Source organism: Micromesistius poutassou, assembly GCF_964030765.1.
Source record: "Micromesistius poutassou genome assembly, chromosome: 19".
Classification (NCBI taxonomy): domain Eukaryota; kingdom Metazoa; phylum Chordata; class Actinopteri; order Gadiformes; family Gadidae; genus Micromesistius; species Micromesistius poutassou.
Genome location: NC_140289.1, coordinates 3,346,746 through 3,373,760, shown reverse-complemented (window position 1 = coordinate 3,373,760; position 27,015 = coordinate 3,346,746). Strand labels below are relative to the sequence as shown.

The 27,015-nt window shown below is 43.7% G+C and overlaps 1 protein-coding gene across 4 annotated transcripts; it reads left to right on the top strand.

Annotated features, from left to right (window-relative positions):
* Nucleotides 1-9,933: 9,933 nt before the first annotated feature.
* On the top strand, nucleotides 9,934-19,955 carry trdn (triadin). Of its 4 annotated transcripts, none has more exons than XM_084484017.1 (6): nucleotides 9,934-10,231; nucleotides 13,454-13,658; nucleotides 15,121-15,162; nucleotides 18,079-18,168; nucleotides 18,446-18,607; nucleotides 19,714-19,955. In XM_084484017.1, exons 2-6 carry the CDS (start codon nucleotides 13,469-13,471, stop codon nucleotides 19,734-19,736), a joined length of 507 nt encoding a protein of 168 aa, XP_084340143.1. In that variant the 5' UTR covers nucleotides 9,934-10,231; nucleotides 13,454-13,468; the 3' UTR covers nucleotides 19,737-19,955. The 4 variants fall into 4 exon arrangements, with proteins under 4 accessions (XP_084340143.1, XP_084340144.1, XP_084340142.1 ...); XM_084484018.1 differs by having other exon boundaries at nucleotides 9,934-10,333; nucleotides 18,446-18,577; XM_084484016.1 differs by having other exon boundaries at nucleotides 9,934-10,333.
* The last annotated feature ends 7,060 nt before the right edge of the window (nucleotides 19,956-27,015 follow it).

Genomic DNA, 27,015 nt, shown 5'->3' with positions numbered 1-27,015 from the left:
GTGTGTGTGTGTGTGTGGGGGGGGGGGGGGTTGCCAGGGTGATGTCACTGTGTTTGTTGTCAGTGAGAATTTGTCGTTTCTTCCACACATCCATCTATCTAGCACTCAGCTGGAAATCTTAGTACTCCATCCATCTGCGGAAACACATGATCTCATCCGGACCAGCACCCCATCACCCTCCTACCCATCCATTCATCATCACAGAGCCTGCATTCCACTGTGTGTGTGTGTGTGTGTGTGTGTGTGTGTGTGTGTGTGTGTGTGTGTGTGCATGTGCATGTTTGCATGTGCGTGTGCGTGGCTGTGTCTTTATGTGTGTCTGTGTGCCTCAGTTCCCATCATTGTACATTCATGCTCTCATGTCACAGTAGAATGTGGTCATCCATTGTACACTCATGCTCTGGTGTCAACATACTGTATGTGAACATCCATTGCATTGTACATCCATGTAGACCCATGCTCTGGTGTCACTGTAACATGTAGACTTCCATTGTACACCCATGCTCTGGTGTCGCCGTAGCATACAGTAAATTGGCCTACTGTCCATTCATCCACCCATCCGTCCGCTCCCCTCAATCCAACCCAAAATCCAGCACAGCGCACACCGCGACCCTCATCGCTCATCTCTCCCATGCCGACAGATTCAGGATGTTTTTCAGTTGTTCATTCATATATCTCTCCATTGTCCACTCCCTCTCCATCCATCCATCCAGTCCTTATATAACAGTCCATCTATGGACAATCCGGCAGCGCCATCCTCTCGGTCGGCTGGTAGGTGGGAAGACCTTTCGTCAGGTGACACGACCGTCCCCTACCTTTCATCTTCTACTGGTTCTCGTTGAGGCGTTTCACGTGACGTCATATCAACGTCTAGGCTAGGATGACACACATACAGACTATATATAAAAATAAGAATAAAAGCGGTGTACTTACCAACTGCATGCCGCAGATAAAGGCCAGGGTGCACCTTCCGCTACAACACCCCATGCTGTTCTCCTTGTTTCTGAACGCCCACGTGTGGAGAACTTTTTCTCAACTTCCCAAAACAAACTTCCGCCCAGGGGCGGGTGACTCGACAGCAGCTCCACGAGACGAGACGGAAGAGGCGGTGGTCGATATCGGCCCTTTGGCGTCCTACTCTGTCACGCCGCAGACCATGGTGAGATACGGGCAGATAAACATGTGCATGAGACGTTTGCTCCTCTGACACTGGAAACACTGACGACTGCGTGTTCGTGTGTTCTTGATTCTCGCCTGATCGAAGGATTCCAAAGCTGGCTGCTTATCCAAATCACTGAACATCCGTGGTAGTCCAAAATGAAACGAACGTCGAGCTGTGTGTCGAGGATGTTGCCTTGCCACCTTTTCTCAAATAAATAACTCTAAAGTTTCCACATCTACAGCAGGGCTAATCCACCGGTCCGACATGGCGTTGTGTGGACCTGTGTGCTGTATTAAAAAGTTATCACTGACCAAAATGATGGTGAACCAAATGATTGAATGACTGAGCTGCTGAGTCCTCTCCACCGTCGCTCGGGATCGGTTCTCATGGTAAATATGTTAATAAGGGCCTATCAGTGGTGACAGGGGAAAAAAAACACTCATCAGAGGGAAGATACCGGGACGGAATCAAACGGATGGTACTCCCTGATCGTCTGTCTGTCCGACGGAGAAGCCGTCTTAAAGATTCGACCGTTTAGAGAGAGAGAAAAAAAAGATCAGAAGAGTCTGTGTCTCGGTACGAAGTGCCTGATGTACCTACGGCTCCCAGGTTTGGTTCATGAGACCCCCGCTCCTGCTCTCGGGTCCCCTGTCTTCACGAACCCCTCTGGAAGCGTCTGCTCTCCACCAGAACCCGCCACGGTTTACAATCCAGGGGTTTAGGTTTGCCGCGCGATGGGGTTCACCCCCCAAAAAATGTGAACAGTTCCTTGGCGCTAAGTACAGCCTACGATTCTGATCGTCGCTGGCTGAAGATCGCCTGTTCTGTTTGGACTGATGTGATTCCTGCGTGTTGCTGTCCGTGGAGCTCGGCGGTTAGATAGACCCCTCTCTCCGGCGCATCCTCCCGTTACCGCCGGTTTAATAACCCCACCGCCTTTTGTCTGCCGCGTGCTCCGTTAGTTCACCGCCGCTCGCCTCTTCAAACCAACCGGGCACTGTGCTTTAACTGCGAGGTGTAGCAGTGGGAAAGCCGCTCTGCTCATGTCAAGGTCTTGAAAACAGAGTCGTTGTTAGAACAGGCGGGGGTGAAAGACTAGGCTAACGCCGTTAACACGTTCATTGAGCGTCTCGTCATCCCGGTGTGCGGAGAGCAGGAGTGGGGGAAAAAAAAAAGTGGACAATGGGATGGCACGACGGTGGAGCGAGTGATCAGAGCGCGGAGCGTCTCTCCCGTGTTGCCATCTGACGCGCCAGATTGAACTGGGGGGAGCGGGGGGCGCGCACAGTGTTCCGCGCGGCAGGGGAGCGGCGCGGTTCTTTTCACGTGCTGGGAGAGAAAGAGGAGAGACGCAGCCTCTGGTCGGTCGGTGTGCAGCTGCTGCTCGATACCGTGGCTCTCTCTCTCTCTCTCTCTCTCTCTCTCTCTCTCTCTCTCTCTCTCTCTCTCTCTCTCTCTCTTATATTATCTCTTATATAAAAAAATATGAACACAGTGATACTTTTATACTTTGGTTTTAACAAAGAATAATGATTACAAGTACCGGGCCCCCTCATTACATTTACTGAGTGAATAAATTGTCCATTCTCCATGTATAACACAGGACTTTAGACAGGGGCACAGGGCTTTACACCTGTCATGAACTTCTCATGTTTTAAGTCAATTTCTTCCATTGGGACGTGACAAATGATTTGGAGTAGGGTGTTGCCCGGCCACGCCCACTCGCTGGCCATCAGTCGGGAGACGACAGAGAGGTGTGGAGGCTATCACTGGTCAGCGCCAGCATAATGGGCCCCGTCCCCTCGCCATCTATCTCTGTCACACTGCCCCTCCCACACGTGCACACGCATGCACACAGACACATGCACGCACATCCATTTACCCACACACACGTACATGCACACACACACACACAGATGCACACATGCATGCACACACACACACATACATGAACACGCACGCAAATGCGCAAACACACACACACACAGAAAAAAGTCACATGCGTGTGCATGTTGAAACAACCCCAAAATGATCAAGCTCACGACGCACACCACAACAAAAGCAGAAATATGCGCATGACTGAGCACAGAGACACGCGTGCTGGGTGTCAGCGGGTAATTATGTTGCTAATCTTGAGCGACAGTGGTATGTGTAATGGCTGATTCCCTGGGGGAAAATGGCTGATTGCATCCATCCCTTCATTAATCATCCCTCATTCCATTCATCTATCCCATATCCACCCCTCCCTCCATCCCATATCCCTCTCTCCATCCCATGTTCATCCCATATCCCTCCCTCCATCCATCCCATATCAATACATCCACCCATTCATCCCATATCCATCCATCCCCCCGTCCCATGTTCATCCATTCATCCATTCATCCTTCCCATATCCCTCCCTCCCTCCATCCCATATCCCTCCATCCCTCCCTCCACCCCATGTCCATCTGTCCATGGCTCCCACCGTGTCTCCTCCGTCCATCCAGTGAGCCAGTGAGACATCCAGCCGCCCCCCCCCCCCCCCCCCCCCACTCCTCTATCTCCCATCTCTTTACTGTATCAATTATTTACCCTCTCATCTCCCATTGACTGTGTTTCCTCTCCTCGTTTTGGTCGTCCCACCTCCCGTCAGCGCTCCTGCCCTCCGTCTCCCCCTGATCCCCTTCCCCCGGACTAGTGCTTCATCAATCATTTGTTTACTGTTTTCCGATGGCACATCATGCATATTGTGTACTGGCTTTCTGGCTTTCTGGTCTGGGTGTATATTTTCCTCATCCAATCCATCATCCATTCATCCATCCATCTGTTGTCCATCCATTCATCATTCACACATCCATCTAACCTCCAGCCGTCTCTCCATAGTCCATCATTTTTTATAATAATAAGCTTCATTAAATCTTTGGGCTTTTTTATTCTTATTTTTTAATGTTGCATATTTCCTGTACCGGGCAGTCAACTTGTGGCTTATACTAGGTACTTTACTTTATCTTTGTGGAGCAGAGTCCACCAGGTGTATGCTGTTAACTTGCCTCTTACACACACACACACACACACACACACACACACACACACACACACACACACACATACACATACACATACACATACACACATACCCATACACAAATATACACACATACAAACATACACACACACACACACACATACACACGGACAAACAAACACACACACACGCATACTCACTCACACACAGTGATGAGGAATCCCTTTAATTTTGACTTTATATGCGTTCTATGTTATCCTACCTGTGAACTTTCTACAGATAGAAGAGGCCTGCAAACCGTCCAATAAGAATGAAGGAACTGAACTAAGCTCAAATGAAGTGTATCAACCGTACTCAAATGATTTTCAACTTAGTTACAGTCTGACGGTTATGGATAAAAAGAGGGAGAAGACTCGGTCCAGGGACAGAGATAGGAGATCTGCCTCAGGTTAGGAGGAGGTTGGGGAGAGGCAGATACAGTTAAAGAGGGACAGAAATAGATGTCCACAGTTTGATGCTGTGACAGAAAGCTAGATGGAGTGATGGATGGATGCTTAAGAATATGAACAGTAATTCAGAAAAGAAAATAGCTGAGAGGCTTTTAGTTGTATTTTACTTGTAGGCATTGAGACTGAAATAATGCATACATCTTATAGTAGATGCAAAACAATGTCACGAGTATTCAGAAAATACATGTTAGTATTGTATGCAATTATGCACGAACTGTATGAAATTAAAAAACAACATTTAGACATTAAATTCAATAAAAGTAATTCACAATGTAGTATAATGGCACTTAATGTACAAAAAAAACAAAAAACTAACTAAAACTAATTGTATGTTGTACGTCCTGCCACTTAAAAATAGTGTTTAGCATTGTGTAGCGTCTGATCCTAGCAATCCTTTTTGTATACAGGGAATGGATTAACCTAGCACTGGCACTTGTTTCTATTAACATCCTTTCTGTACCGACAGCGATATAAGTTGTTGACTTTCTTCTGAGAAATGTACTTATTGTAAGTTGCTTTGGATGTCTGCTAAATGCCCTAAATGTAAATGTATTTGTAGTCTGTGAACTTCATATTGGGATTTTTCTAACTTTTATTTTATGACCTTGCTTGTCTGGCAATGCCAGGTTTGAACTATAAAAAAGCATGCACTGTATGTCCACTAACTAAGCACCGTATTTGCCTTCAGCAATGGCCAACATTTCAAGGACATGGAAATGTCATTTTGATCTAGCCGCCAGCGTCAATTCAAATCAGAATCACTCTTTCGTCAAAGCTATTTCTGAAAGCTGAATTTTTATATCACACACTCACAAGGTAAAACATAATCTTGACATTGTCTGTAAGTGTACAACATTCAGTGTTATTCTCTCTTTCAATGGAAAATACAATTCTCTGTCAGTAGACCTGATTTATTGTCCATTTCTTGTCTTTTCAAATATGGAATGGGCTATGCTTCTCCAAATCTGTTTTTCTTTGCATCAAACTGCAGATAATGGCTTCTGTCATTGTGTTTTTAGATAAGAGGGAAGAACATACTACAGATGGAACTTGGCAGGACTTCGGATCTCACACGGCTAAAAGTATTTTCTATCTCACATCAATAATCTATGTTATTTCATATGAAGGATCTATGCAATGCTTTACATCAATCATTTTTCAGTCAATGTGCCTTCAGATAAATGGGCTCTGTCTATATCATCTCTCCTGGCAATTATGTTTCTCAGACATCTATCTATCCATCTATCTCTCTCTCTCTCTCTCTCTCTCGTGTGTGTGCATGCGTATGCGTGTGTGTGTGTGTTTGTGTCTGTGTGTGTGTGTGTGTGTGTGTTGTAATTGAGAGTCTGTATGTGTGTGTATGTGTGTGAGGGTGAGTGTGTGTGTGTGCACACACAGTCTTACATGCGTGTGTCTGTATGTGTGTGTGCCCGTACAAGCGTGTGTGAGCATGCATGCATGTGTGTGTGTGTGTGTGCGTGCATTGTGTGTGTGTGTGTGTGTGTGTGTGTGTGTGTGTGTGTGTGTGTGTGTGTGTCTGTGTGTGTGTGTGTGTGTGTGTGTGTGTGTGTGTGTGTGTGTGTGTGTGTGCGCGTGCGTGTGTGTGAGTGTGTGTGTGTGTGTGTGTGTGTCTGTGTGTGTGTGTGTGTGTGTGTGTGCATGCGTGTGTGTGTGTGTGTGCATGCGTGTGTGTGTGCTGCAGGGCACAGACAGGCTATATGCTTATTCTAATTAAGACAGAGTAAACTAGGACAGAGCATTAGCCCTGTGTGTCTGTTGGGACACGTCTTTACAACCATCCACGGCTGGTAGGGATCTGATGAAGTCAGAGAGGGGAGGGCAGCTGGGGGCAGGGAAAGGTGGCAGGATTAAACAAGGGAGAGAAAGGAAACGACTGGACAGATATGGCCTGCCAGAAAACTTTAAGAAGGTCATTTGAAGGAGAGAGACAGAGAGAAAGAGAGAAGGAGAGAGGATGATGATGATGCTTCTGAAGTTTTAAGTTATAAAATTGCTGCCGAGGAAAGTGCAGATAAAGATCTACATTTAAATGTAGATCTTTATCCCTTGTTGTGCTCTTGGTCTTGGTCTTCTTGTGTATGAATTATTTCAATGGAGTCTGCAAAACACAAGCATGACATCCTAGTTATTGTTCCATGAAAGATCAATATCAAATAGATCCTAACCAAGCAGGGCCCAGCGAGGAAAGAGAAAGACTGGTTGATTTAAAAAAGAAAAGTGAATCTGGTATTATGTAGCACAACGTTCCTGTAACATTTTGACCAGGGGATATGAGTCCGAACTAAACCACCATGTGTCCAACGGTCTGTGTGTGTCGCTGTGGTACAGTAATACTGGACTGTCTGTCTGTCTGTCTATCTGATGGCATTCTGTACCAGTGAATGTTCCGTAGTCAGAGCGTGATTCAGTGGGACACTTCTGTCACTGTCTGTCAGATTTTCTGCCTGTGTGTTTGATGACTGACCAGTTCATCCATCTCTCAGTCTGTGAGACTGACCGTCCATCTGTCCCGTCTGTCAATCTGTCCTCTGCTAAATTCTCTACTTTAGAAACTATAGCTGTGTCGGGCCTGTTGTGTAACGAAAAGAATAGAACAGAATAGAATGAGACCAAATCACAATCTGAACCTGAAATGGGCTGGAATGGATACTGCAGAGATTGCGACGGGAATCCAAAATCCCCTAAAAGCAAAAATGGTGTCTTGGCTTCTACATTTGTGAGGGTGAAACAGACCTGGAAGTTAATGCCTGGACTAATGCATGCCGCCGTTTCCCTGGTTATGCATTCATATTCAGTCTGTCAGTTTAGGTGTTACTCCCTGAGCTCTAATTGTTATTCCTGATGGTGTGACTTTAATTTTCACCACCTCCCACTCCTCTGCCTCCTCTCCATCTGTCTGGCCTTGCTTTGCCAATATGCTGCGCATGTGTGCGTTTAGAGTGTGTTTTTTGTGTACTTGAGCCTGTCCAGATTAGTGAGAATAGGTGAATCAGGGAGTGCAAGGATGTGTTTTTATATGTGTGCGTTTCTTCATAATTGACCATCAGTGACTCTGTGTGTGTGTGTGTGTGTGTGTGTGTGTGTGCGCGAGAGAGTGTGTGTGTGTGATCTGAGAGCTTGCCTCAACATGTGCGCATCAATAACACAGACCATGGGAGGAGGCAGTGCAGCACATTGCTTATTTAATAATTAGAGGCATTTATACCTCTTTATTTATGTGTGTGGGAAGGTGAGAGACCCTCACAAACAGAGCGAGAGAGAAAGAGGAAGAGAAGGAGAGAGAAAGGAGGGATTGGTCAGAGAGGAAGTATGTGAAAGAGAGAATAAAAATATATAGGACAGTAAAACAAAAATGGGGAAAAAAGCTTTTTGTATTGTTGATCTTTTCCTTTCCTGACCTCAGATCAAAGGCACAGCGTGCATCGGAACAGAGGAAGCCAAGGCACCATTACACAAATGCAGGTACTTGTACTTTACTTTAATGGCTTATAAAGTTGCATTCCAGAAAGATGAAAGCCTGCTGCTAGCACTAATATAGTTTGTATCTTTTATGTAAATGTTCTGTAACTTTAAACGTCGCTCAACAACAAAGGAAACACTGCCTTTAATCCACTGGTCCCTGTGCAGTTTATTATCATTGACTGGCTGTATATTGTGTGGCCGGGCTCCTAGCAGCTATTAAATATCACTGTTACCCTGGGAAATAACAGCAGGTCAGTTATGGATCTTTAATATTTTCACTTGCACTTTAGAATCAAAAGTATCCATCTCTCTCTCTCTCTCTCTCTCTCTCTCTCTCTCTCTCTCTCTCTCTCTCACACACACACCCACAAATCAAACAGACAGACCTACACATACGCGCACACACACATAGCACACACACATGCACAGGTGAGATGTACCTTGTGTTAGTGTGTGTTTTTACAGTATTTCTATGGGTTTTTCATGTTGGTGTGAGTATGTGTCAGTATGTGTTTATCTGTATGTGTCTAAAGGTGTGTGTGGGTTCATGTGTGTATGTGTGTTCGTTTCAGTCTGTGTGTGTGTGTGTGTGTGTGTGGGTAGAACCAAGTGTGTGTGGGTTTTTATGTGTTTGTTTTTATCTCAGCCTGTGCTTGCATGTTTATTTGTGTGTGTGGATGTGTGTATTTGTGTTTATCCATATGTGTGTGGGTGTGTGCGTGTGTTCCTGCCTGTGTTTCTTACCTATGAGAATGTGTGTGTGTGTGTGTGTCTTAATCTAAGTGTGTGTGTGCGTGTGTATGTGTGTGTGTTTGTTTTCATCTCAGCCTGTGTTTGCATGTTTATTCGTGTGTGTGTGTGTGTGTGTGTGCGTCTGTGAGTGTGTGTATGTGTGTGTGTGTGTGTGTGTGGGTGTGGGTGTGGGCATGTTTTCTTGTGTGTGTTTCTTACCTATAAGAGAGTGGTGTGTATGTGTACGTGTACGTGTGTGTGTGTGTGTGTGTGTGTGTGTGTGTGTGTGTGTGTGTGCGCGCCAGGCCTACATTTGAGTGTGCTGGGTCTGGTCTGGCTCCGACACCAGCTGCTGGGGTATCTCTAATTATAGCAGACTCCCAGGGTAGGGTTCAGGGTAGAGTTACACCCACCCTTACAGTTCACATACACACACATGCATCATCGAACAATCAACACTTACTCCAAAGTGTTTAAAACATCAACTTCAACCCGATTTTTATTAATGTTTCCCTTGGCGTTTGAGGTCCAATAAGTGAAACTCAGGGAATATGTCAAGTGCTCCGTGGGAACATTATAGCCAAGGTGAATTCCAGAGCGTAAAGCCTGGATATCTGATTCGACACACAGTCCTCACGGGCTGTCTCTATCATTTGGACATGGACGGTAGCGCTTGACCCAGGTATACTCCTTAACGCTTCAACACTCCACTCCAAATACCTTTTGACTTGACACATATTTGACCTTCCCCTATGTCTGTTGTCTAGTCTCTCTCTCTCTCTCTCTCTCTCTCTCTCTCGCTCTCTCTCTCCCACTCGGGTCATCATGCTCTTTTCTATCATTCCTTACCTGACCTCCCATCACCCTCCCCTCTTGTTTCACCGTGCAAACATATTTTCCCCCCTCTTTGCTCTGTCATTACTCTCTCTCTCTCTCTCTCTCTTTCTCCCTTTCTCTCTCTCCCTCTCTCCTCCCCTCTCTCTCTCTCTCTCTCTCTCTCTCTCTCTCTCTCTCTCTCTCCTCCCTCTTTTCCCCCTCTCTGATTCTCTATTTTTGAATCTCAGAGGAGGCAGGGTGGTAGAGTGAGTTTCATTGATTCTCCCTCTCTCCCTCTCTCTCCCTCTATGCTTTCCCTCTCTGCTTCTTTGTATCTCTTTCTCTCTTTCACTCTATGCCTCAGTCTACCAAACTCATGATCTTTTGATGCATGGGCCGTTTAAACTATGACTTTTGGATTTTGGAGACTACAAAGTCAAACTTGAAAAACAACATTGCGTAACGTATTCTCAAGCTTTCTTTTCCTACCACCACTGCCAGCCTTTTCCTCCGCTGTGGCGAATGGTGAGCCAACATTTGGAGATACACTTGTTTCTATGGTAACACGTGGTTTCCGACAACTCTAAAGGTCACTCGTTAATTTGAAATTTGAAAGACCTCAGCACAGTAAGTATCCAATTGAATCGTGTTCAGAACTAAACGATGAAGGGAGAAAAGCTGCTGTATATACATGTATTTCTGATTCAAAACACAGCATTACTCCAAGTGAATGTAATTGGAGATTATGGTATAATGTGTTTATATGATTATTTAACAATTCATTATATATTCCATGGAGACTTTATTAGTCTATGACATTCCTGACAGGTAAATATCCTTCTTGCACTTAGGCTACCTATAAACTAACTTGGTCCAAATCAACATTGCCATTTAAGCCAGGCACAAACATGAGTAAACACATAATGCGCAATGTTTACCAAATAGTGTCTAGCTACTTTGTGACCCAATGAAGCATAACAACAAAGCTGCTAGCGTTGATGTTAATCTAAAACCATTAAATCTTTAAAAAAAACGAAATTGTCGTAAAGATTCGCTGATTGTCTGCTATGCTCTCTAAATACACCGCTGTGTGCGCTAACATTAGCATGTGCCGCCGTCGTGGACCGGCCTAAATAAAGACAGAGAGCCCTCGGCCGGTCAAACCACCGCTACCAATCTAGCAAAGAGCTCATTTGGCTGGTGCACCGCTAACAAGGAGACGTGTCTAATGACTCATTCTGTCAAGATGGCGGTTTTGTATTCCCTGTTATGGACATTCATTGACCACTAGTGTGTTGAAGCCGTGTTATTTGAGCATAGTGTTGATAGGTAGCGCAAGACAGGGAGGTAGAAATTGGTGGCCTGGCCCTGGTGTCAGTGGGCATTTCTGGCGCATTAGTTTGAGAGAACTTACCCATGATGCCACAGGATGGTGACAACAGGTGGGTTAGGTCATTTGTTTTTGAACGTAGGACACACACACACACACACACACACACACACACATACACACACACACACACACACACACACACACACACACACACACACACACACACACACACACACACACACACACACACATACACACACACACACACACACACACACACACGCACATGCACACGCACACAGGAAGACATATAGGAACAGAGAGCTAGATTAACACCACAGTCACATCTGCCAAGTAAAATAAAACAAATACATTGCTGATATCATGATCCACAAAAAAGCTTTTTACTTCATGTGCCCCCCAAATTAATTAAAACTCATGAATTTGTGCCTAGAGTAAGATTTGTGACTCAATCCTCAGTGTTGCCAAATTAAGATGAAGTGCTGCTACATTTATCTACTGCTAGTACCTTGCTCATTTAGGATATCGGTATTCATTGAACACAAATAGAGGTGAGTAGAGGGCGGTAAGAAGCTGTGTTTTAGGTGCTTGGTAGGCTGCAGACTTTCTGCCTTTAGTGACTACACCTTCCTGCCTGAGGATAATCTTGACAATATTGACCATTTGTGGACAATCTTGGAACGAGGCAAACTCAGTGTTACTGTTGCCATGGGAGTGATACCTTTTTCCTGCTGGCTCCTCTGGTATGTGTCTCCATGTTAGCCGTGCTGTAGAACACTAATTGTATGTTTTAACCTTTTGTCACACGCTCTGTGGACTGGATGCTGCTGCAGGAAGATCAATAGACACACAGGCACACACATGCACCCACACGCAGACACACACACACACACAGACACACACACACACACACACACACACACACATATATAGCTTCATGTCAGATCGACTATGTGGTTTGTTAACAAAAGCAACCCGGTAAGGTCAGCAGGGGAGCAGCTATGAAATCAAACACACCATTACTTCTAAAGTCATATGGAAATGTCGACCTGTCATAGATATGACTTAACCTGTAACACTGGTCATGGATAGATAGATGGAGAGATCAATTGATAGATAGATAGATAGATAGATAGATAGATAGATGGAGAGATAAATTGATAGATAGATATATAAAGATAGATAGGTGAAAGACATACAATAGAGGTATATAGAAATAGAAAGATAAATACAGGGATGAATATCCCAGAAAGACAGACAGATAAATAGATAGATTTATATATAGATTGATTGATAGACAGATAGCTGAGGCTCGGTTATCTTCCTGTAACCAAGATTTCGTTATCTTCTGGTAACTGAAACTCCACACATTGAACAGCACAATCGCAGATTGTCAAATGGCAGCACACATACACAAACACACCCACGCACAGACGTGCAGTGCCAGCAGCAAGGTTCCATGACACGCCGTATCTTTAAATATTGCCACCTCGCCCACTAATCAGCTCTGTGAAATGCCTTTCCTTGATTGCATAATGGCGTGAGAAAAGACAGTGTCATCATCACACTCTGTGTGGGATTACAGCACCTTGACTTGTCGCGCTTGGTAGTGGACCCAGTGTGCGCTCCGTCGAGGCGGCCGTGTGTCGTGAGTAATCACGACTATGACAACAATCACTCCAGCACGCAACATTGCATTACATTAGAATTGATGCGTTGGACCGGGGGTTGTCTGAAGAGGGAACTAGAGCGCAGGAACTTGAGTTCTTAATGCAGAGGGTGGGTAGGCTACTGCCAGATATAATGGACTTTGCTGTCTTTATCAAGAGTTTCTTGTACCAGACTCTTCTGCCGAGTGCCAATCATTCTGCTCATTACTTTCGTCACCCCTATTAATCCTTTTTTTTTGTTCTAGGAAGTAAGGGTGAAGTGTTATCCCCATGGTTATGACTCAAGGCAATTTTTTGATGCTGTTTTTTAAGCTAAGTTGTTGAGTATATGAGCGTTATGATGAGTGATGCAGATGTAGAGTGATTGTGAATCAAGTGCACCACCCACATGTGGCAGAGCTCCAGACATCCGTACATCCGTGGCTTTAGTATTAGCCTACGCTCTCTGCATCTGCGTCACATCGTGACATCAAAGTGCCCGCCGAAAAGGAACTCCAACGTCACGAAAAGAACGCAAACCGCAACAAATCACATGAGAATTTCCCTAGGGACATACACGTTAATACGTAGATAATACTAGATAATACTGATCTTTTGCTCTGTTTTGTGCAATGTGCTTTAATATCTGCCGACGACAGAAAGATTGCTCTCATGTCACTCTTTCCTTTTGTCGCTGTTTCTCTAACTGGCTGTGTGTTTCCATCATGTCCCCTTCTCTTGCAGCCCTTCATTTAACCAATGAGCGGTCAGACCAGTAACGGGGGCGTCGGCCTCTCCCCTCCTCGGTCCAACCAGCGGACGCTAATGAACGACCTCATAGTGACCTTTAGTTCACCCGTAGCGTGGGTGCTGGTGGTGGCGCTCGTCATCACCTGGTCAGGAGTGGCCATCGTCGTCTTCGATCTGCTGGATTACAAGACGCTGGCAGGTAAGGAGCACAACGCTCATCACTTCTATAAAGGCCCGACCTTTATAGAGATGTGTAAATACTCATATTCTCATTCAACCCATGTTTGCACTTCACTCCACTGTGATATTTGTCTACAGTGTTTATGTGGTTACGATGAATTAGTTATTATGCCATAAATTCACTTTCACGTCCCTCACTTTTCACCATGACATACTTTCATCCACATCTCATTAGATGGATTAATGTTGATCACCCATCAGGCATTTTTGAAGCAACAAGTCTTCAAAAAGTGAACACGCTCATAAAAAATGTTTGTATGTATATATATATATATATATATATATATATGTGTATTCTTTTTTTTTTTACCCATCCAAATCCACTTTGTAATTCATTGATTGATGAAGCAATTCAGTCCATGCGTTTATAGCTATTGATAAATTCATGGGCTGTGCAAGGCTCTAAAGTCTTTGAATGCTTCGAGCTGTTTCGAAGTTTAGCCTTCAAATGTATCATTCTATGTTCCTCTCCTGCCAGTCCAGTAGGTTTCAAATGGAAAATTCCACAAAGGAATTTATTGCTGATATTACCATTAACTTGTGATTCATTTTTACAGATCATTGAATATACAGAACCAAACTATTACTGCAGGCGTGGATTCATTTTTGATTTAGGTTGTTTATAGGAAGTAGATAAACTAGATAACAAAGCTCTTATAAAACTCTAACACAACAGTCAATTAGTATAAAGTACCCTTCATTTGAAATAAAATTATGACATGCCATGAACTTGACTCAATGCCGGTTGAAAATATCAAATGATTATCAAGAGCGGTTACAACATCAAAGCCTTTTCTAACGACTATGTACAGCATTACTGTCTTATATCGGTATATATTTAACCTTGACAAAGTATCGTTACGCTAAATTGTTTTGTTAATATAGACTATGAGACTTAAAAGGTCTAAAACAGAGACTGGAATCATTATTAAATGAAAGTTTAATCTTACACAAAGCATTGCTCCAAGTCAAATGCATGAGGATGACATGCCATATGATATTTCCTTAAGTCAATTTAGTTAATTTTAAGATAACAGCCTATCTCTCCTGCCCTTAACGTTTAAATAATCAAGCAGACGGCCGACAATATACCACAGACTGGAGGAGGAAGGTAGACAGCTGAAGTTACTTATTAAAAGGACTTTGATCTCCAAAAAGTTGTCATGTATTCAAAATGGGGGGGGGAGGTGGGGGGTCATGCCCAACACTACTTCCATCAGTACTACACAACACCATGCATTCCATCTGTCCTACGGAGATGGAATCCTGCAACATCCGCACTCTCATCTCTAATCACTCCCTCTCTCACTCCCTCCTCCAACCAACGCTCCCTGTCCTTCATCCCTCCACCAATCACATCCTTCTCATCCTCATGATGTCAATCACCCCCCGTTGCCATGCCGATGCCATCCCATCCAAAGAGTTCACATCATACTGTGACGACCCTGTGTGTTTATATCCTGGTAAAAACAACAGCATACCAACGAACACTAACTTGTTGTGTGTGCTGCTGACTTGGGTTGTGATTAATTAATGATTTGCTATGAGAGTGTGTGGTGTGTTTATTTGTGTGCAGTAACATCTGTCAATCATACTTTTCTTTGGTGTCCAAAGTTTCTCCCAATCCCTTCCGGACCACAACAAAATTCAAATTAATATGAACATCGCTGAAACGAAACAAGAATATGAAATACAAAAATGATGTCATTCTATCGACACTGTAGGCGTTTTTTCACCTGTTCAGTGTGAAAAATACACAAAACACTTAGTTTTGAGAGTATTAATGTCTCAGAGCAAGGAAATGTGCCCTAACCATCTTTGGAAAGAGATTTTCATACAATTTGGGATATTTGCAAAGGGAATGAATAATTGAATAAATGAAAACAGCATTCTGTCATCACCACCAGGGACAACTGCCACATAGCATTGCATATTCTCTCACAATGATTTTTGGCCACAGCAGCGTACGTGACAGAAAGTAAAGGATGACATTTGGAAAGGGAGTGAGGAAGATTAGAAACATTCCCCGGTGTGTAGGGAAATGACTGGGTGGGGTTTTCGCATTACAGTGGCAGGGTGATCCATGCATACTTGAAAGTGAGAAAGAGGGAGATACAAGAGATAGATGGTCAGAAAATCAGAGAGAGGGGCTAGAGAAGAAAATACATAATTATAGGTTATATTATATATTTCTAACCAGTAGACTTGTAAAGGTAATGCAACAATATTTAGAGAGTTGTTACCGCTGTAGTGATTAAATAATTATAGATTTGATTATTTGATTAGGTTTTGCAAAAGTGAAACCAGCTGTGTGTGTGTGTGTGTGTGTGTGTGTGTGTGTGTGTGTGTGTGTGTGTGAGTGTGTGTGTGTGTATGTTTGTGTCTGTGTGTGTGTGTGTGTATGTGTGTACGTGCATGTGTGCGTGTGTGCATGTGTGTGTGTGTGTGTGTGTGTGTGTTTATTCCGATGTAGGGTTCAAATGAGGGCGAGGGAAAACATGTCTTTATATTATTGGTTAAAATGCTCCGCTTATCAGTGTTGACATGTTACCATTTTTGCAAACACGTTGACGTTGCAGAAGAAGTGAAATCCATATTTTTCATGTAAAAAGTCTGTCTGAATACATTTTTGGTGAGAAACAAAAAGCGAATCCTAAGATGTGGAAACACTGGGGGCTGGCTGACGATTTCGATTCAGCAATCATGAGAACCCAGCACACGGAATTCTGTCAGCAAGCCGAAGTGAGAAACAAAGACGATTTGTGCTCCTTTATTTTGGAGCAATCGTCCTTAGTTTGTGTTATCAAACAATGGGTTGCCCCGCCTGAGTCGGATACATTCCCTAGCCCACCTGGTTTGCTTTGTCCCCGGGCTGAATTATGGAGGGATTCAACCCAAGGGTGAGGCGATCAACAGAGATAAGCAGGGGGTGAGGCCGCAGAGAGTTTGAGAGAGAGAGAGAGCAAAATGAAGGAAAGGAGGGAGGCTAAAGGTGGAATAAATAGCCAGGCTTGAAAGAGTGTGAGAATGAGGAGTGAAGCGGGAAAAGGTTACGTGGAGGAATACAATTCCCACGATGAAAGAGTTGACATCAGTGGAATATACAGTCAGAGTCTGTGTGTGAGAGACAGATAGTGACAAGGGGGAGAGGGAGAGAGAGGGGAAGAGAGAGAGAGACAGAGGGAGAGAGAGACACAAACATGGAGCGAGAGAAGTAGAGTGACATCACAAAGAGAAAGAGAGACACGCACACACAAACAGAGCGAGAGGAGAGAGAGAGAGAGGGGGGGGGGAGACAGAGAGAGAGACACACACACACTGAGAGGAGAGAGAGAGACAATCAAAGAGAGAGTGAGAGCAACAGAGAGGGAAAATGATTCTGCTACTATTCTATTCTTGGTATTGGTGACACCATCTGGAGTGCCAATCACATAAATGTCAGTGCATTAATCAGCTGTTTCTGAGGGGTATGTATTATGGAAGTCCTTCACACCCCGGGCTACCGATAGACAGACAGTGTCTCCGAGCGCGCCTCTCTCTCGCCCTCTCTCTCTCTCTCTCTCTCTCTCTCTCTCTCTCTCTCTCTCTCTCTACACCTGGGAGACCAAACGGGAATATGCAAATGTGTGAGAATGAAAGGAGATATAGAGCAAAATCACTTCCATCCGATTTCTCAAAGCACCGGAAAAAAATATTAGAAAGAGGTTAGCTCTGGGTGATCAGCAGAGAGGTACTAGAAGGTTTTACGTTTCGCTCTGTGGACATATCTCCTTCATGTCCCAGAGAAATAATTGAGCTAGAATTGATGTTACATTTGCAGAGCTTTAAGTAGGAGACATTGCAATCAGCACCGGATGGGATTGCACACATAACTGCAAATATTAGTGGGTGGGAGTGTGCATACCGGTGTGTGGGTGTGTATATGTGTGTGTAAATGACAGCTAATATTCGACTAATCTACAAATATGAAACCAAATACCGGTGGTGTTTGATACTGCATGGAATTTTGCCTGGAGCCTGGTTTAGTCGGGTATTTCTTTAATACCACATAGCCTGCTCCATCTAATGGAGTCAAAATACTAACTCTTATGATCTGGTAACCTTTTTACTGTTTGTCATGTGGTTTGGCATTTTGTTCTGCATTTATTTTACCCAGTGATTCTGCAGCTCTTTCTCTCCCGCACTGGGTTCCGCTGTGCTTTGTGTTTTTTCTTATTGCCCATGTCGTTTTCTCTTTCTCCATTTCCCAGATAATTAGGTTTTTCAACTCAAACTTTTGCTCAGTGTGTTTCTTTGTTTGTCCTCTTCCTAATCCCTCCATCCATGCTGTTGTTCAAACACTGTTGTGATGTTGAGTCCTCTCTCTCTCTCTCTCTCAGGTCTGTCCCCTGCGCCCTCCATGGTCAGGAAGGCTTTGAAGACAAGAGGCAAGAGGACAAATATACAAACTACACAACTCAAACAAATGGGTTTGATCTCTGCGTTACTTTACAGCAGTGTTTTCATTTTTGTATACTGTGTCCTAAACATTTCTACTTCCAATTGTTTCATTTCTATAACAAGAATTATGTGATGCCAAACACCTACCTGCTATTGAGAGACATACTTCAAAATAGACCCACACACACACACACACACACACACACACACGCACACACGCACGCACGCACACACACGCACACACGCACACACGCACACACACACCCACACTAAGACCTTTATTCCCTCTTCCTGTCCTGGTCTCAGGTGCCATTCGTGCAGGAAAATCAATGGTTGCCAGAGCTGCGGCTGACGTCACCGCTGAGGAGGAGACCACTTGGTTGGGGCTCGCGTTCTCGTTCGCAGCCAACCTGGTGGCCCCTGAGGAGGAGGAGGAAGGTATTCACCAGCTAACCGAATCCATCACACGTAAGAGCGTCACCGCCCATCCATTAACAGGGATTATAGGGCTTGTTCATGCAAGAATGCAGCATGGGATTTTTTTTGTTGGAGACATGCTCGGCCATTTGGAGAGGACTCAAGAGAGTCGTTTGTGGAGTAAAGGTAAAATAGTAATTCAACGTAATTATAATGTACCCTAGGCTAATGAAAACGTTGTTTTGCCACGTCTCCAATGAGACGCTGTGGCAGTTTTCAAACCCAACAATTTCTCCCCATAAAGTCGTATCATTTCACTATTAACGACTTCACAATTACCAGAAAAACATTAATATCAACATAATAACTAACTAATTCCAATGCTCCCCTCCTTACAAAATGGAGGCGGTCATTACAAGGTGACGTTGCGCTGTACAAGCCCTATAGTAATTTAACTGTACTTTGGTTTTGCTGATAATAATTTAGCAAATAATTTGTTTGCAGAACTTCAAAGGTAACCAAATGTTTATGTTTCCTTGAGCAAAGTCAGGAAATGGTTACATTCATAAAGGCAATGCACACTAACTGTTAGTTGCGTAACTTACTTTACAACCCATGGTAAAAAAACATTACTTTATTAACATTCACCATGTCCTAATCATGACGATTATCCTGCTGATGCATATGATGATGATGATGCAGAAGAAGATGTGAAGGTCGATTATGAGGGTGATGATGAGGATGATGAGAATGACACTATCGAGCAGGTTCCGTTATTATTACTTTATCTGCCAGTGTAATGGAGGGAAACTATTTAATATGTGTGAACCCCATCTTACTATGTCATTTATTTTAAACCTTATAAATTTCATTTATTTTAAACCTTTTAAATCTTATCTTACAAAGAGTCCCATTCCTGCACTAACTAGCATAAGTAACATCGTCATTAGGTTGACAAGGTGCTGCTGTTCAATACCTAAGACATTGCAGCACATAGATTGAAAACAGGACCAAAGATCAAAGCTGGTGATACGGTCCGAGGTCACGCGTGTGTAACGTTGTTCCCCAGTTAAAGGTCCACCGAGAGGTCTCAGAGACGCCATATCAAAACAAAGCCTTGAGAAACAACATTTTAATATTGTCTGTCTTCTCTGTAGCTTTCCACTCCGAGGAGTTCTGAAGGCGAGAGAAGCGCAGACGGCAGAGAGAATAAAAGAGTGAGCAGAGTCGGAAGAGGCGAGAGACGAGATGGAGGAAGATGAAAGAGGCGAAGACAACAGTATGTTTGATTTGTAAACAATGACACAGGCGGGAAAAGGTGGCATGCATCGGCGTGGTTTCAACTGACGCATTCGTTCCTGTTTCACACTTGTGTAAAAAATAAAAACCTGAAAAAATGTCCCTTCTCATTTATTATCACTATTATCCATTTCATTGCATTTAATCTCTCTAAACCTTTAGCTAAATCTTCCCTGCATGGTGTAATGCATTGTGTGGCGTGCTACAGTGCACTGGAGTGGGGCTGGCTTTAATGACGGGATTCATCTCAACAAGCGATTCAAACACCTCAGATGGTCGCGACGACCGGGAGATGGTGGCATTTGTATCGCCGGAACCAAACAGTGAGCAAAATGGCATTTGGAAAGCTGTTAGCTGATATATTAAGGAAGGAAATAACTTTAAAAAAAAAACTAACTGTTTTTATATCACTGCTCCCATTAGTGAATTTGTCAATTATAAAACAGACCTTAAAGAGAATAATTTATCCTCTTAATTTGTAAGAATTATGCAGATTAATTATTACAAATTGTAATAATTGAGTTAAGTATTTTCAAGTCAATGAGCCAAGTTAATTGATTGTTTAATATTGCCTGGCTAAATCATTGGGGTACTTTTTAATTTGTTTTTGTTTCTCCTTTTGGTGAAAAAGAGATCTTCTATTTTTGTGAAAAAGCTAAACATAAAGCAGCACATTTTTAAATAGAAGCCCGGAATGCTCCTATTTCAGCCCTGTCTACTTAATCTTTCACAGTACCAATTCCTGAGAAAGATGCTGACACAAACATTGAAGTGTGTCCTTAATAGAATGATACATGAAGACCAACACACGAACACACGCACACACGCACGCACACACACGCACGCATGCACGCACAGACACACACACACACGCACACACGCACACACACACACACACACACACACACACACACACACACACTCACACACACACACACACACACACACACACACACACACACACACACACAATCATCACACCTGCTGCTCGATTCCCAGCGATACACAATGAATAATGAATTTTAGTTTTCCCCGGCTTACGGCAAAAGCTTTTAAACATAATTTGTTGCTTTAATTTATTTACACAACCTGGCAACTGTGGCCTGGGGCGAACGGCTTAAAGATAACCGATCTTTGCAGGGCTGCAGGGGATACTGACTAAGGGGCACCTCAAGATTTATGGAAAAATATTGACGAGGGTGCCATGAGTACTAACGTGCATATGAGCCGAGCACAAATGACAGGCATGTATGTTAACACACAGCACGTTTATTTATCTGTATATGTCAGTTTAATAACAATGATAATCATCATATTCATAATGGTCAAAATACTCATCATAATAATACACTTGATTTTAGGCGATGTTCAAGATACACAAAGACACATCAGACAAACATATACCAAATATAAATACATCTATAGTACATAAGAAAGACCATGAAGCTCTGCATCTATATCATAGATATAGAGTGATGCGGGGACGTGTACGGGAAGAAGACATGTTGGAGTGTTTATTATTGATTTACGTTGCATTGGGTAGGGCAGGGGGGGGCGGTGGCGGGGGGGTGGCGGGGGGGGTCTCCATAGAGCAACTGCAGGCTTAATGTGGCAAATCACTGGAGAATGGGAGTGAATGGGGTTAGTGGGAACATACTTAGGCAGAAGGAGCCATCGGAGGCTGGGTATGAGGAGTTAAGAGTACTGGTATCTGTTTCAATGCTTTTCTCTGTCTGTGTGAATATCGTAACGATGAATCCAGACCGATAAAAAGCTGACTGAGCGATCTAAACCCATTAGCTCACGCAGGCAAACCTGTGCACCCTGCTAAACGGCGATATTAATAAGGAACCGTATTTATATACACTACTGAATAAAGTGGTGGAAATTATTTTTTCTTCCATGACTACTACGGTCAAATGAGTATGCTCAGTTCACTACAGCCTTCTCCATACCTCTGAAGAAACGATTTATAATCTTAAAAGTGCTTCTGCTTATCAGAAATAATTTACTCGGAAAAAGGGGGCTATATCGCAGCTTAGCCTGCTAGGACATAACGTTATTACACGGCTACACATCAACGGCTTCAAGCAAGACGTAGGATTCTCTCAGAGCGGTGACCTTGTCTCCCGATCTGATATACATATATTATTTAGATCTCATCAATGTTTTACATGCCGCTGTTGATTGCTATCTCACTGTTGCTTCCTCCAGTCCCTCTGTCTGTCTTCTCTTCTCCTCCTTTCTTCCCTCCCTCCTCCCTCACATGCTATGTATGTACTCCGTCTTTCAGCCATTGTTTCGTTCCGTTTGTTTCTTCTTTGTCATGAAAAAGTTTGCATTTTGTCTCAGAGTCTCAGAGTGTTTTGTACAGCCCTGACTGGGGCGAATGCACACCACGTATTCTGCCATTGATTAATACAATAACCCTGTAGTAGTAGGCCTGAGAAGTGGGACTCAGACTCCAGAATTAATTATTAATCCAATTAAAAACTACAATGTAGCAGTACCCCACTGCCACACTCCACCTAGGTGGCTTTTGCTGGTCTCCTCTGACACCAAGAAACAGATTGATGATGGTAACCATAACCCTCACCGTAACCGGACTAGGTCAACCCATTTACTTGGCAGTGAGCACCACTCACCCAGCCCCAGAGTCTAATCAGTCTGACCTGACTGAGGCCAGGTGAGGCTGCTTTAACCAGCCATCAACCCCACACACCCCACACACAACACAAGTACACACAACACAAGTATATGGGCCCTATTAAAGAAAAAAGCCTGCTATGAGCATTAGCCTCCACTGCGGTATCTGTGATGCATGTCGTGCATGTTGAAGTCAAACCGCGGTTGTCCTTCGGGGAGAGTGCACTATCATGCGATGATTTAAACACACTGCGCACTGGAAGGCCGTGTGGGAGAATAGAAGAAAACGAACCCCCACATAAAAGTAGCCCGCCGTTCTTCAGCCCAGTTAGTCTGACACGAGAATACTTAGGCCGGCGACTGCCATGCCTTGGCGGCTACGCGTTCGGAGCGGTGTGGCTGGCCCCGACTTGAATGATAAAACGGGACGCGGCGAGGTCAAAACCAGAAACAACGGCTCGTCTGTCTGCCTCGTGGAACTGCTGGAAGGGCAAAGAAAGTCGGGAGAAAGTTTGTGTGTACAGCACAACACGCAAGACACACACACGCATAAGAACGCACACACTCAGGCACGCACACATGCGCACACACCAAACGCACGCATACACGCACACACACACATACACATATGCACACACACACACACACCACACACTGAATGCACGCACACACACACACACACACACACACACACACACACACATACACATATGCATACACAAGCACACACAGACACACACACTTTGACGACGATGCCGCGCTATCGTTCCTAACGGCCCATGAAGCAGCCGCAGCAGACCTTGCTGTCTGTGAAGTGAACTTCCTGGCGTTGGGTGCTTGAGGCTTTCGGGGTTGCCAGGTTTTGGGGTCTCTGCCCACAACCCCCACGCTGGGAGCTGGAGGCAGCAGCAGCTGTTGAGGGGTCGTCGAGGTCTGTCTGGTGGAGCATGTGGTTCGGGTTGCCAAGTTGGGAGGGGGATGGGTCAGCACCCACGATTTTAAAAGGAAGGAGGAAAGTGAGCATGTGTGTGTGTATACATGCATTTGTGTGTGTGTGTGTGTTTTGTGTTTGTGTTTGTGTGTGTGTGTGTGTGTGTGTGTGTGTGTGTGCATGCCTTTTAGTATGTGTGTCTGTTTCTGTGTGAGTGTATGGTGTGTGTGTGTGTGTGTGTGTGTGTGTGTGTGTGTGTGTGTGTGTGTGTGTGTGCATGTGTGCTTGCATGCGTGTGTCTTATTCTATTGCATTGTGTCTTTTCTTGACCCTGATGCACACACTGTATATATTTCACGTCAACAGATTAAGTTCAATGTCATGATTTTCTTTGTTGATGCAATAACATTGCCTTTCAACCAGAAGAGGGGCAAAGGCCCATGTATATCTTCACACAACCCAGAACCAGATAACATAGAAAGTCTCAGAGATTTATGTGTTCTTGAATGAGATTGAAGTTCATACAGATTTCACCAACATTTGTCTTCTTTGGCAGCTTGCATTTGTTTAATAAAAAATATGTCAAGGTAAACATTGTGATGGCAGAAACTGAGAATAAATTGATTCACATCCCTCGCTCTGCGGTGATCTATCGTCTCCTCAATCACCTCCACGAGAAAATCTGTATCATTTTGAATATATTTGGAAGATGCCAAACTTTTATTGCCCCACTGAGTCAACTTTATTTATGAACCCCTTTAAATGAAAACCAAATGAGAACACAGTCAATAAAAGAGGTTGGGCAGTATTTCCTTGATATAATTATTAATGTTTATAATAATAATAATTATCATTAGTGCTATTATTATTATTATTATATTATTATTATGATTTGTGTTATTGTATTAACAATTGATTCATACAGTATTTATCTAACTGGTTCATATTCATATTCATGTTCATATTCAGTTTCAAAACATGTGGGATCATTGTCTCTGGGAAGGAAAGGCTTTCTGCTGCAGTTTAGTCTCCTGTGGAGCAGCAGAGTTGCTTCCAGTGGGGTGGAACTGAACAACCGGCTTCTCCAGGACTGGCTTATTTTATATCTTAAAGGTGCTGTAGGTACAGTTCCAGGGTAGTAAAGACAGAGCGCCAAGAGCAGAAGAGGGAAAGATCTTGAAACTAAACCACCAAATAATAAACTCTCCCTGTCTCCCTGTCTGCTCCCTCCACGCTTCAATGGAAGTGTGGCGGTTCACTTCTAACACAGTGAACTCCCCTTCTGGATGCACAATGATGAATTTTGAAGCAAGCAACTTGTCAGGCTCAGACAGGCAAACGCCAATGTACACACGTCTCGGCGTATCCCTTAAGCGATAAGCCACAAGAGGCCGTAGTTTACAGTGATTTCAGAACAGCTGGGGGTTGTTGTTAGGCACGACGTGATGCTTTTGTTAATCAGTTACCCCGAAAAAAGGTTACTTTAGACTACCAAGTAGTGTTTCACAAAATGAACACACAACAACATAAAATGCGATTATTTAATGAAAACCAATCATCATTCTACCGCCATTTAATATAGTTTGTCGAGACGCAAAATGTTGCTCACCAACACAGGCTAGAATACAGGCTAATCTTTCTAAAAAATCTAAAATTGACTTTGAACCAATCAAAATCCAGTAGCCGGACCATCCGTTTTATAAAACACAATAACTAATATGATCTTGCACATGGCAATGACACAAGCCAACTGCCGAACATACTGAGTGAGAATAACAGCACCGAACCGGACACCCCAACGATTTGGACCACAACATCTGGAGAGCAAACCTAATGTAACCTAACTCTCATGTAAATACATTCTTGGGTCTTTTGTCTGTATTACACATTCTGTTTGAACAGTATTTCATTCCACTCAGCATTTCCACTGAAAAATAAACCATGTATAAATACGATATCAGTCTTTCCCAGCCCAAATCCATGCTCATAAGCCCTTCCAGAAGTGCATGTCAGAGAGGCCCTGCTTTACGCTCCTTCACCAACACATTGTACTTGAAGTTACGCTGTAAATGCCCACGGTCGGGCTGCATTCTTTCATTCATTTTTTAAGAAATGAAAGAGAAAAATTTGGTCTTATTATGCTCTTTTTCTCATTTTCTTACAAATATGTATATAGCCTCCCCCACTCTTTATGTGTGAATATGAGATATGCTGTAGGGCCGTGCCAACCTGTGAATGCCATGGTTTGTCAGCCACACAGAGAAACGTAATCTGTTTCTTCATGCTTCTGGTGCGATCAAAGGGATCATTTTTCCCCCCTGACTGTCAAACACAGCAGTACAGACAAAACAACAACCGATGCAAAGGTAATAATATTAAAGTGAGTGCAAATGAGTGCCTGTATTGATATCAGTTAATGATGCTTATGTGTGACACATGGTTGTATGCCTGCTTCCGATTTTTTTGCATATACACAAAGGACTGTTTTAGATACACACAAATGAGCAGGCACACACCGACACTGACATAATTGTCACACTCACGGGATAACAAACACAATCCTAAGCTAAATGGCAGGGATTGTCTGCATTCTCACAGCCTTTTGAGTATCACCTCAGCCCTTGAGCCAGCCCACCTCAGCCCATGAGCCACAAGAAAGCAGGCGCTTTGGATGCCGACTGGTAAGCCGTGGACATTGGGAATCAAACCCAGTAACTTTAGGCTGTTAAACACCCGTGGCACTTTGCAACCCTACCCTACATTTTCACCCATCTGGTGCAGCTGTCTCGTGAAACACACATACACATACACATACACATACACGTACACAAACACACACACACACACACACACACACACACACACACACACACACACACACACACAGTTAGTCTAGTTATTTTCTCACACGCACACAAACATGCTCAAAAATCACAAATCAATGCACAGAGAAGCATCACAGTGGAAGCCGTCAGCAAGAGGAGAAATGGGAGCGATGGAAAAATCTTCAGGATTCTCTGGGGCATTAAAGAACAAGTTTCTCCTTTCTGAAGCTCAGTTGGCTCCATATGAACTGGTACAGAGAGACCAAGCAAACATTCCACTGATGTTGATGCTTTTGAGTTTTAATAATTTATTTTGCTCTCTAGATGCTATTCTATGGGGGCATAATTGCCAAGTACAATTACATACATTTTTAAAATGGTATTACACGAATGACAAGTGCATCTGCATTGCAAGGGGCATTGCATTTTATTTAATAGTGCTAAAAATTCTAGAAAAACAAGTTGGGTCTTTTAAAGGCTTTCATGAGTTCAGTTTGACCCAGATATCATATCATTTATTTTCATCTTTCCCTCGTTTAGGGAGCGACTCATCCCTTGTTGGGTCGTTGGTCCGGGGTAAATCTTTCAGTCTGTTTGTTCAGACCTCTAGTCACACCCAGAGGGGGAGTCTTCGGCCCCTCACGTTCCTCATGCCTTAGTTAAGGTCCAACTGCAGTGGACCACGCCTTCCTGTCTCCCTGCCCAAGCAGTTTGTCAACAGAAGGAGCCAGAGAATAAGCTTCCCATTCCCCTGCTGT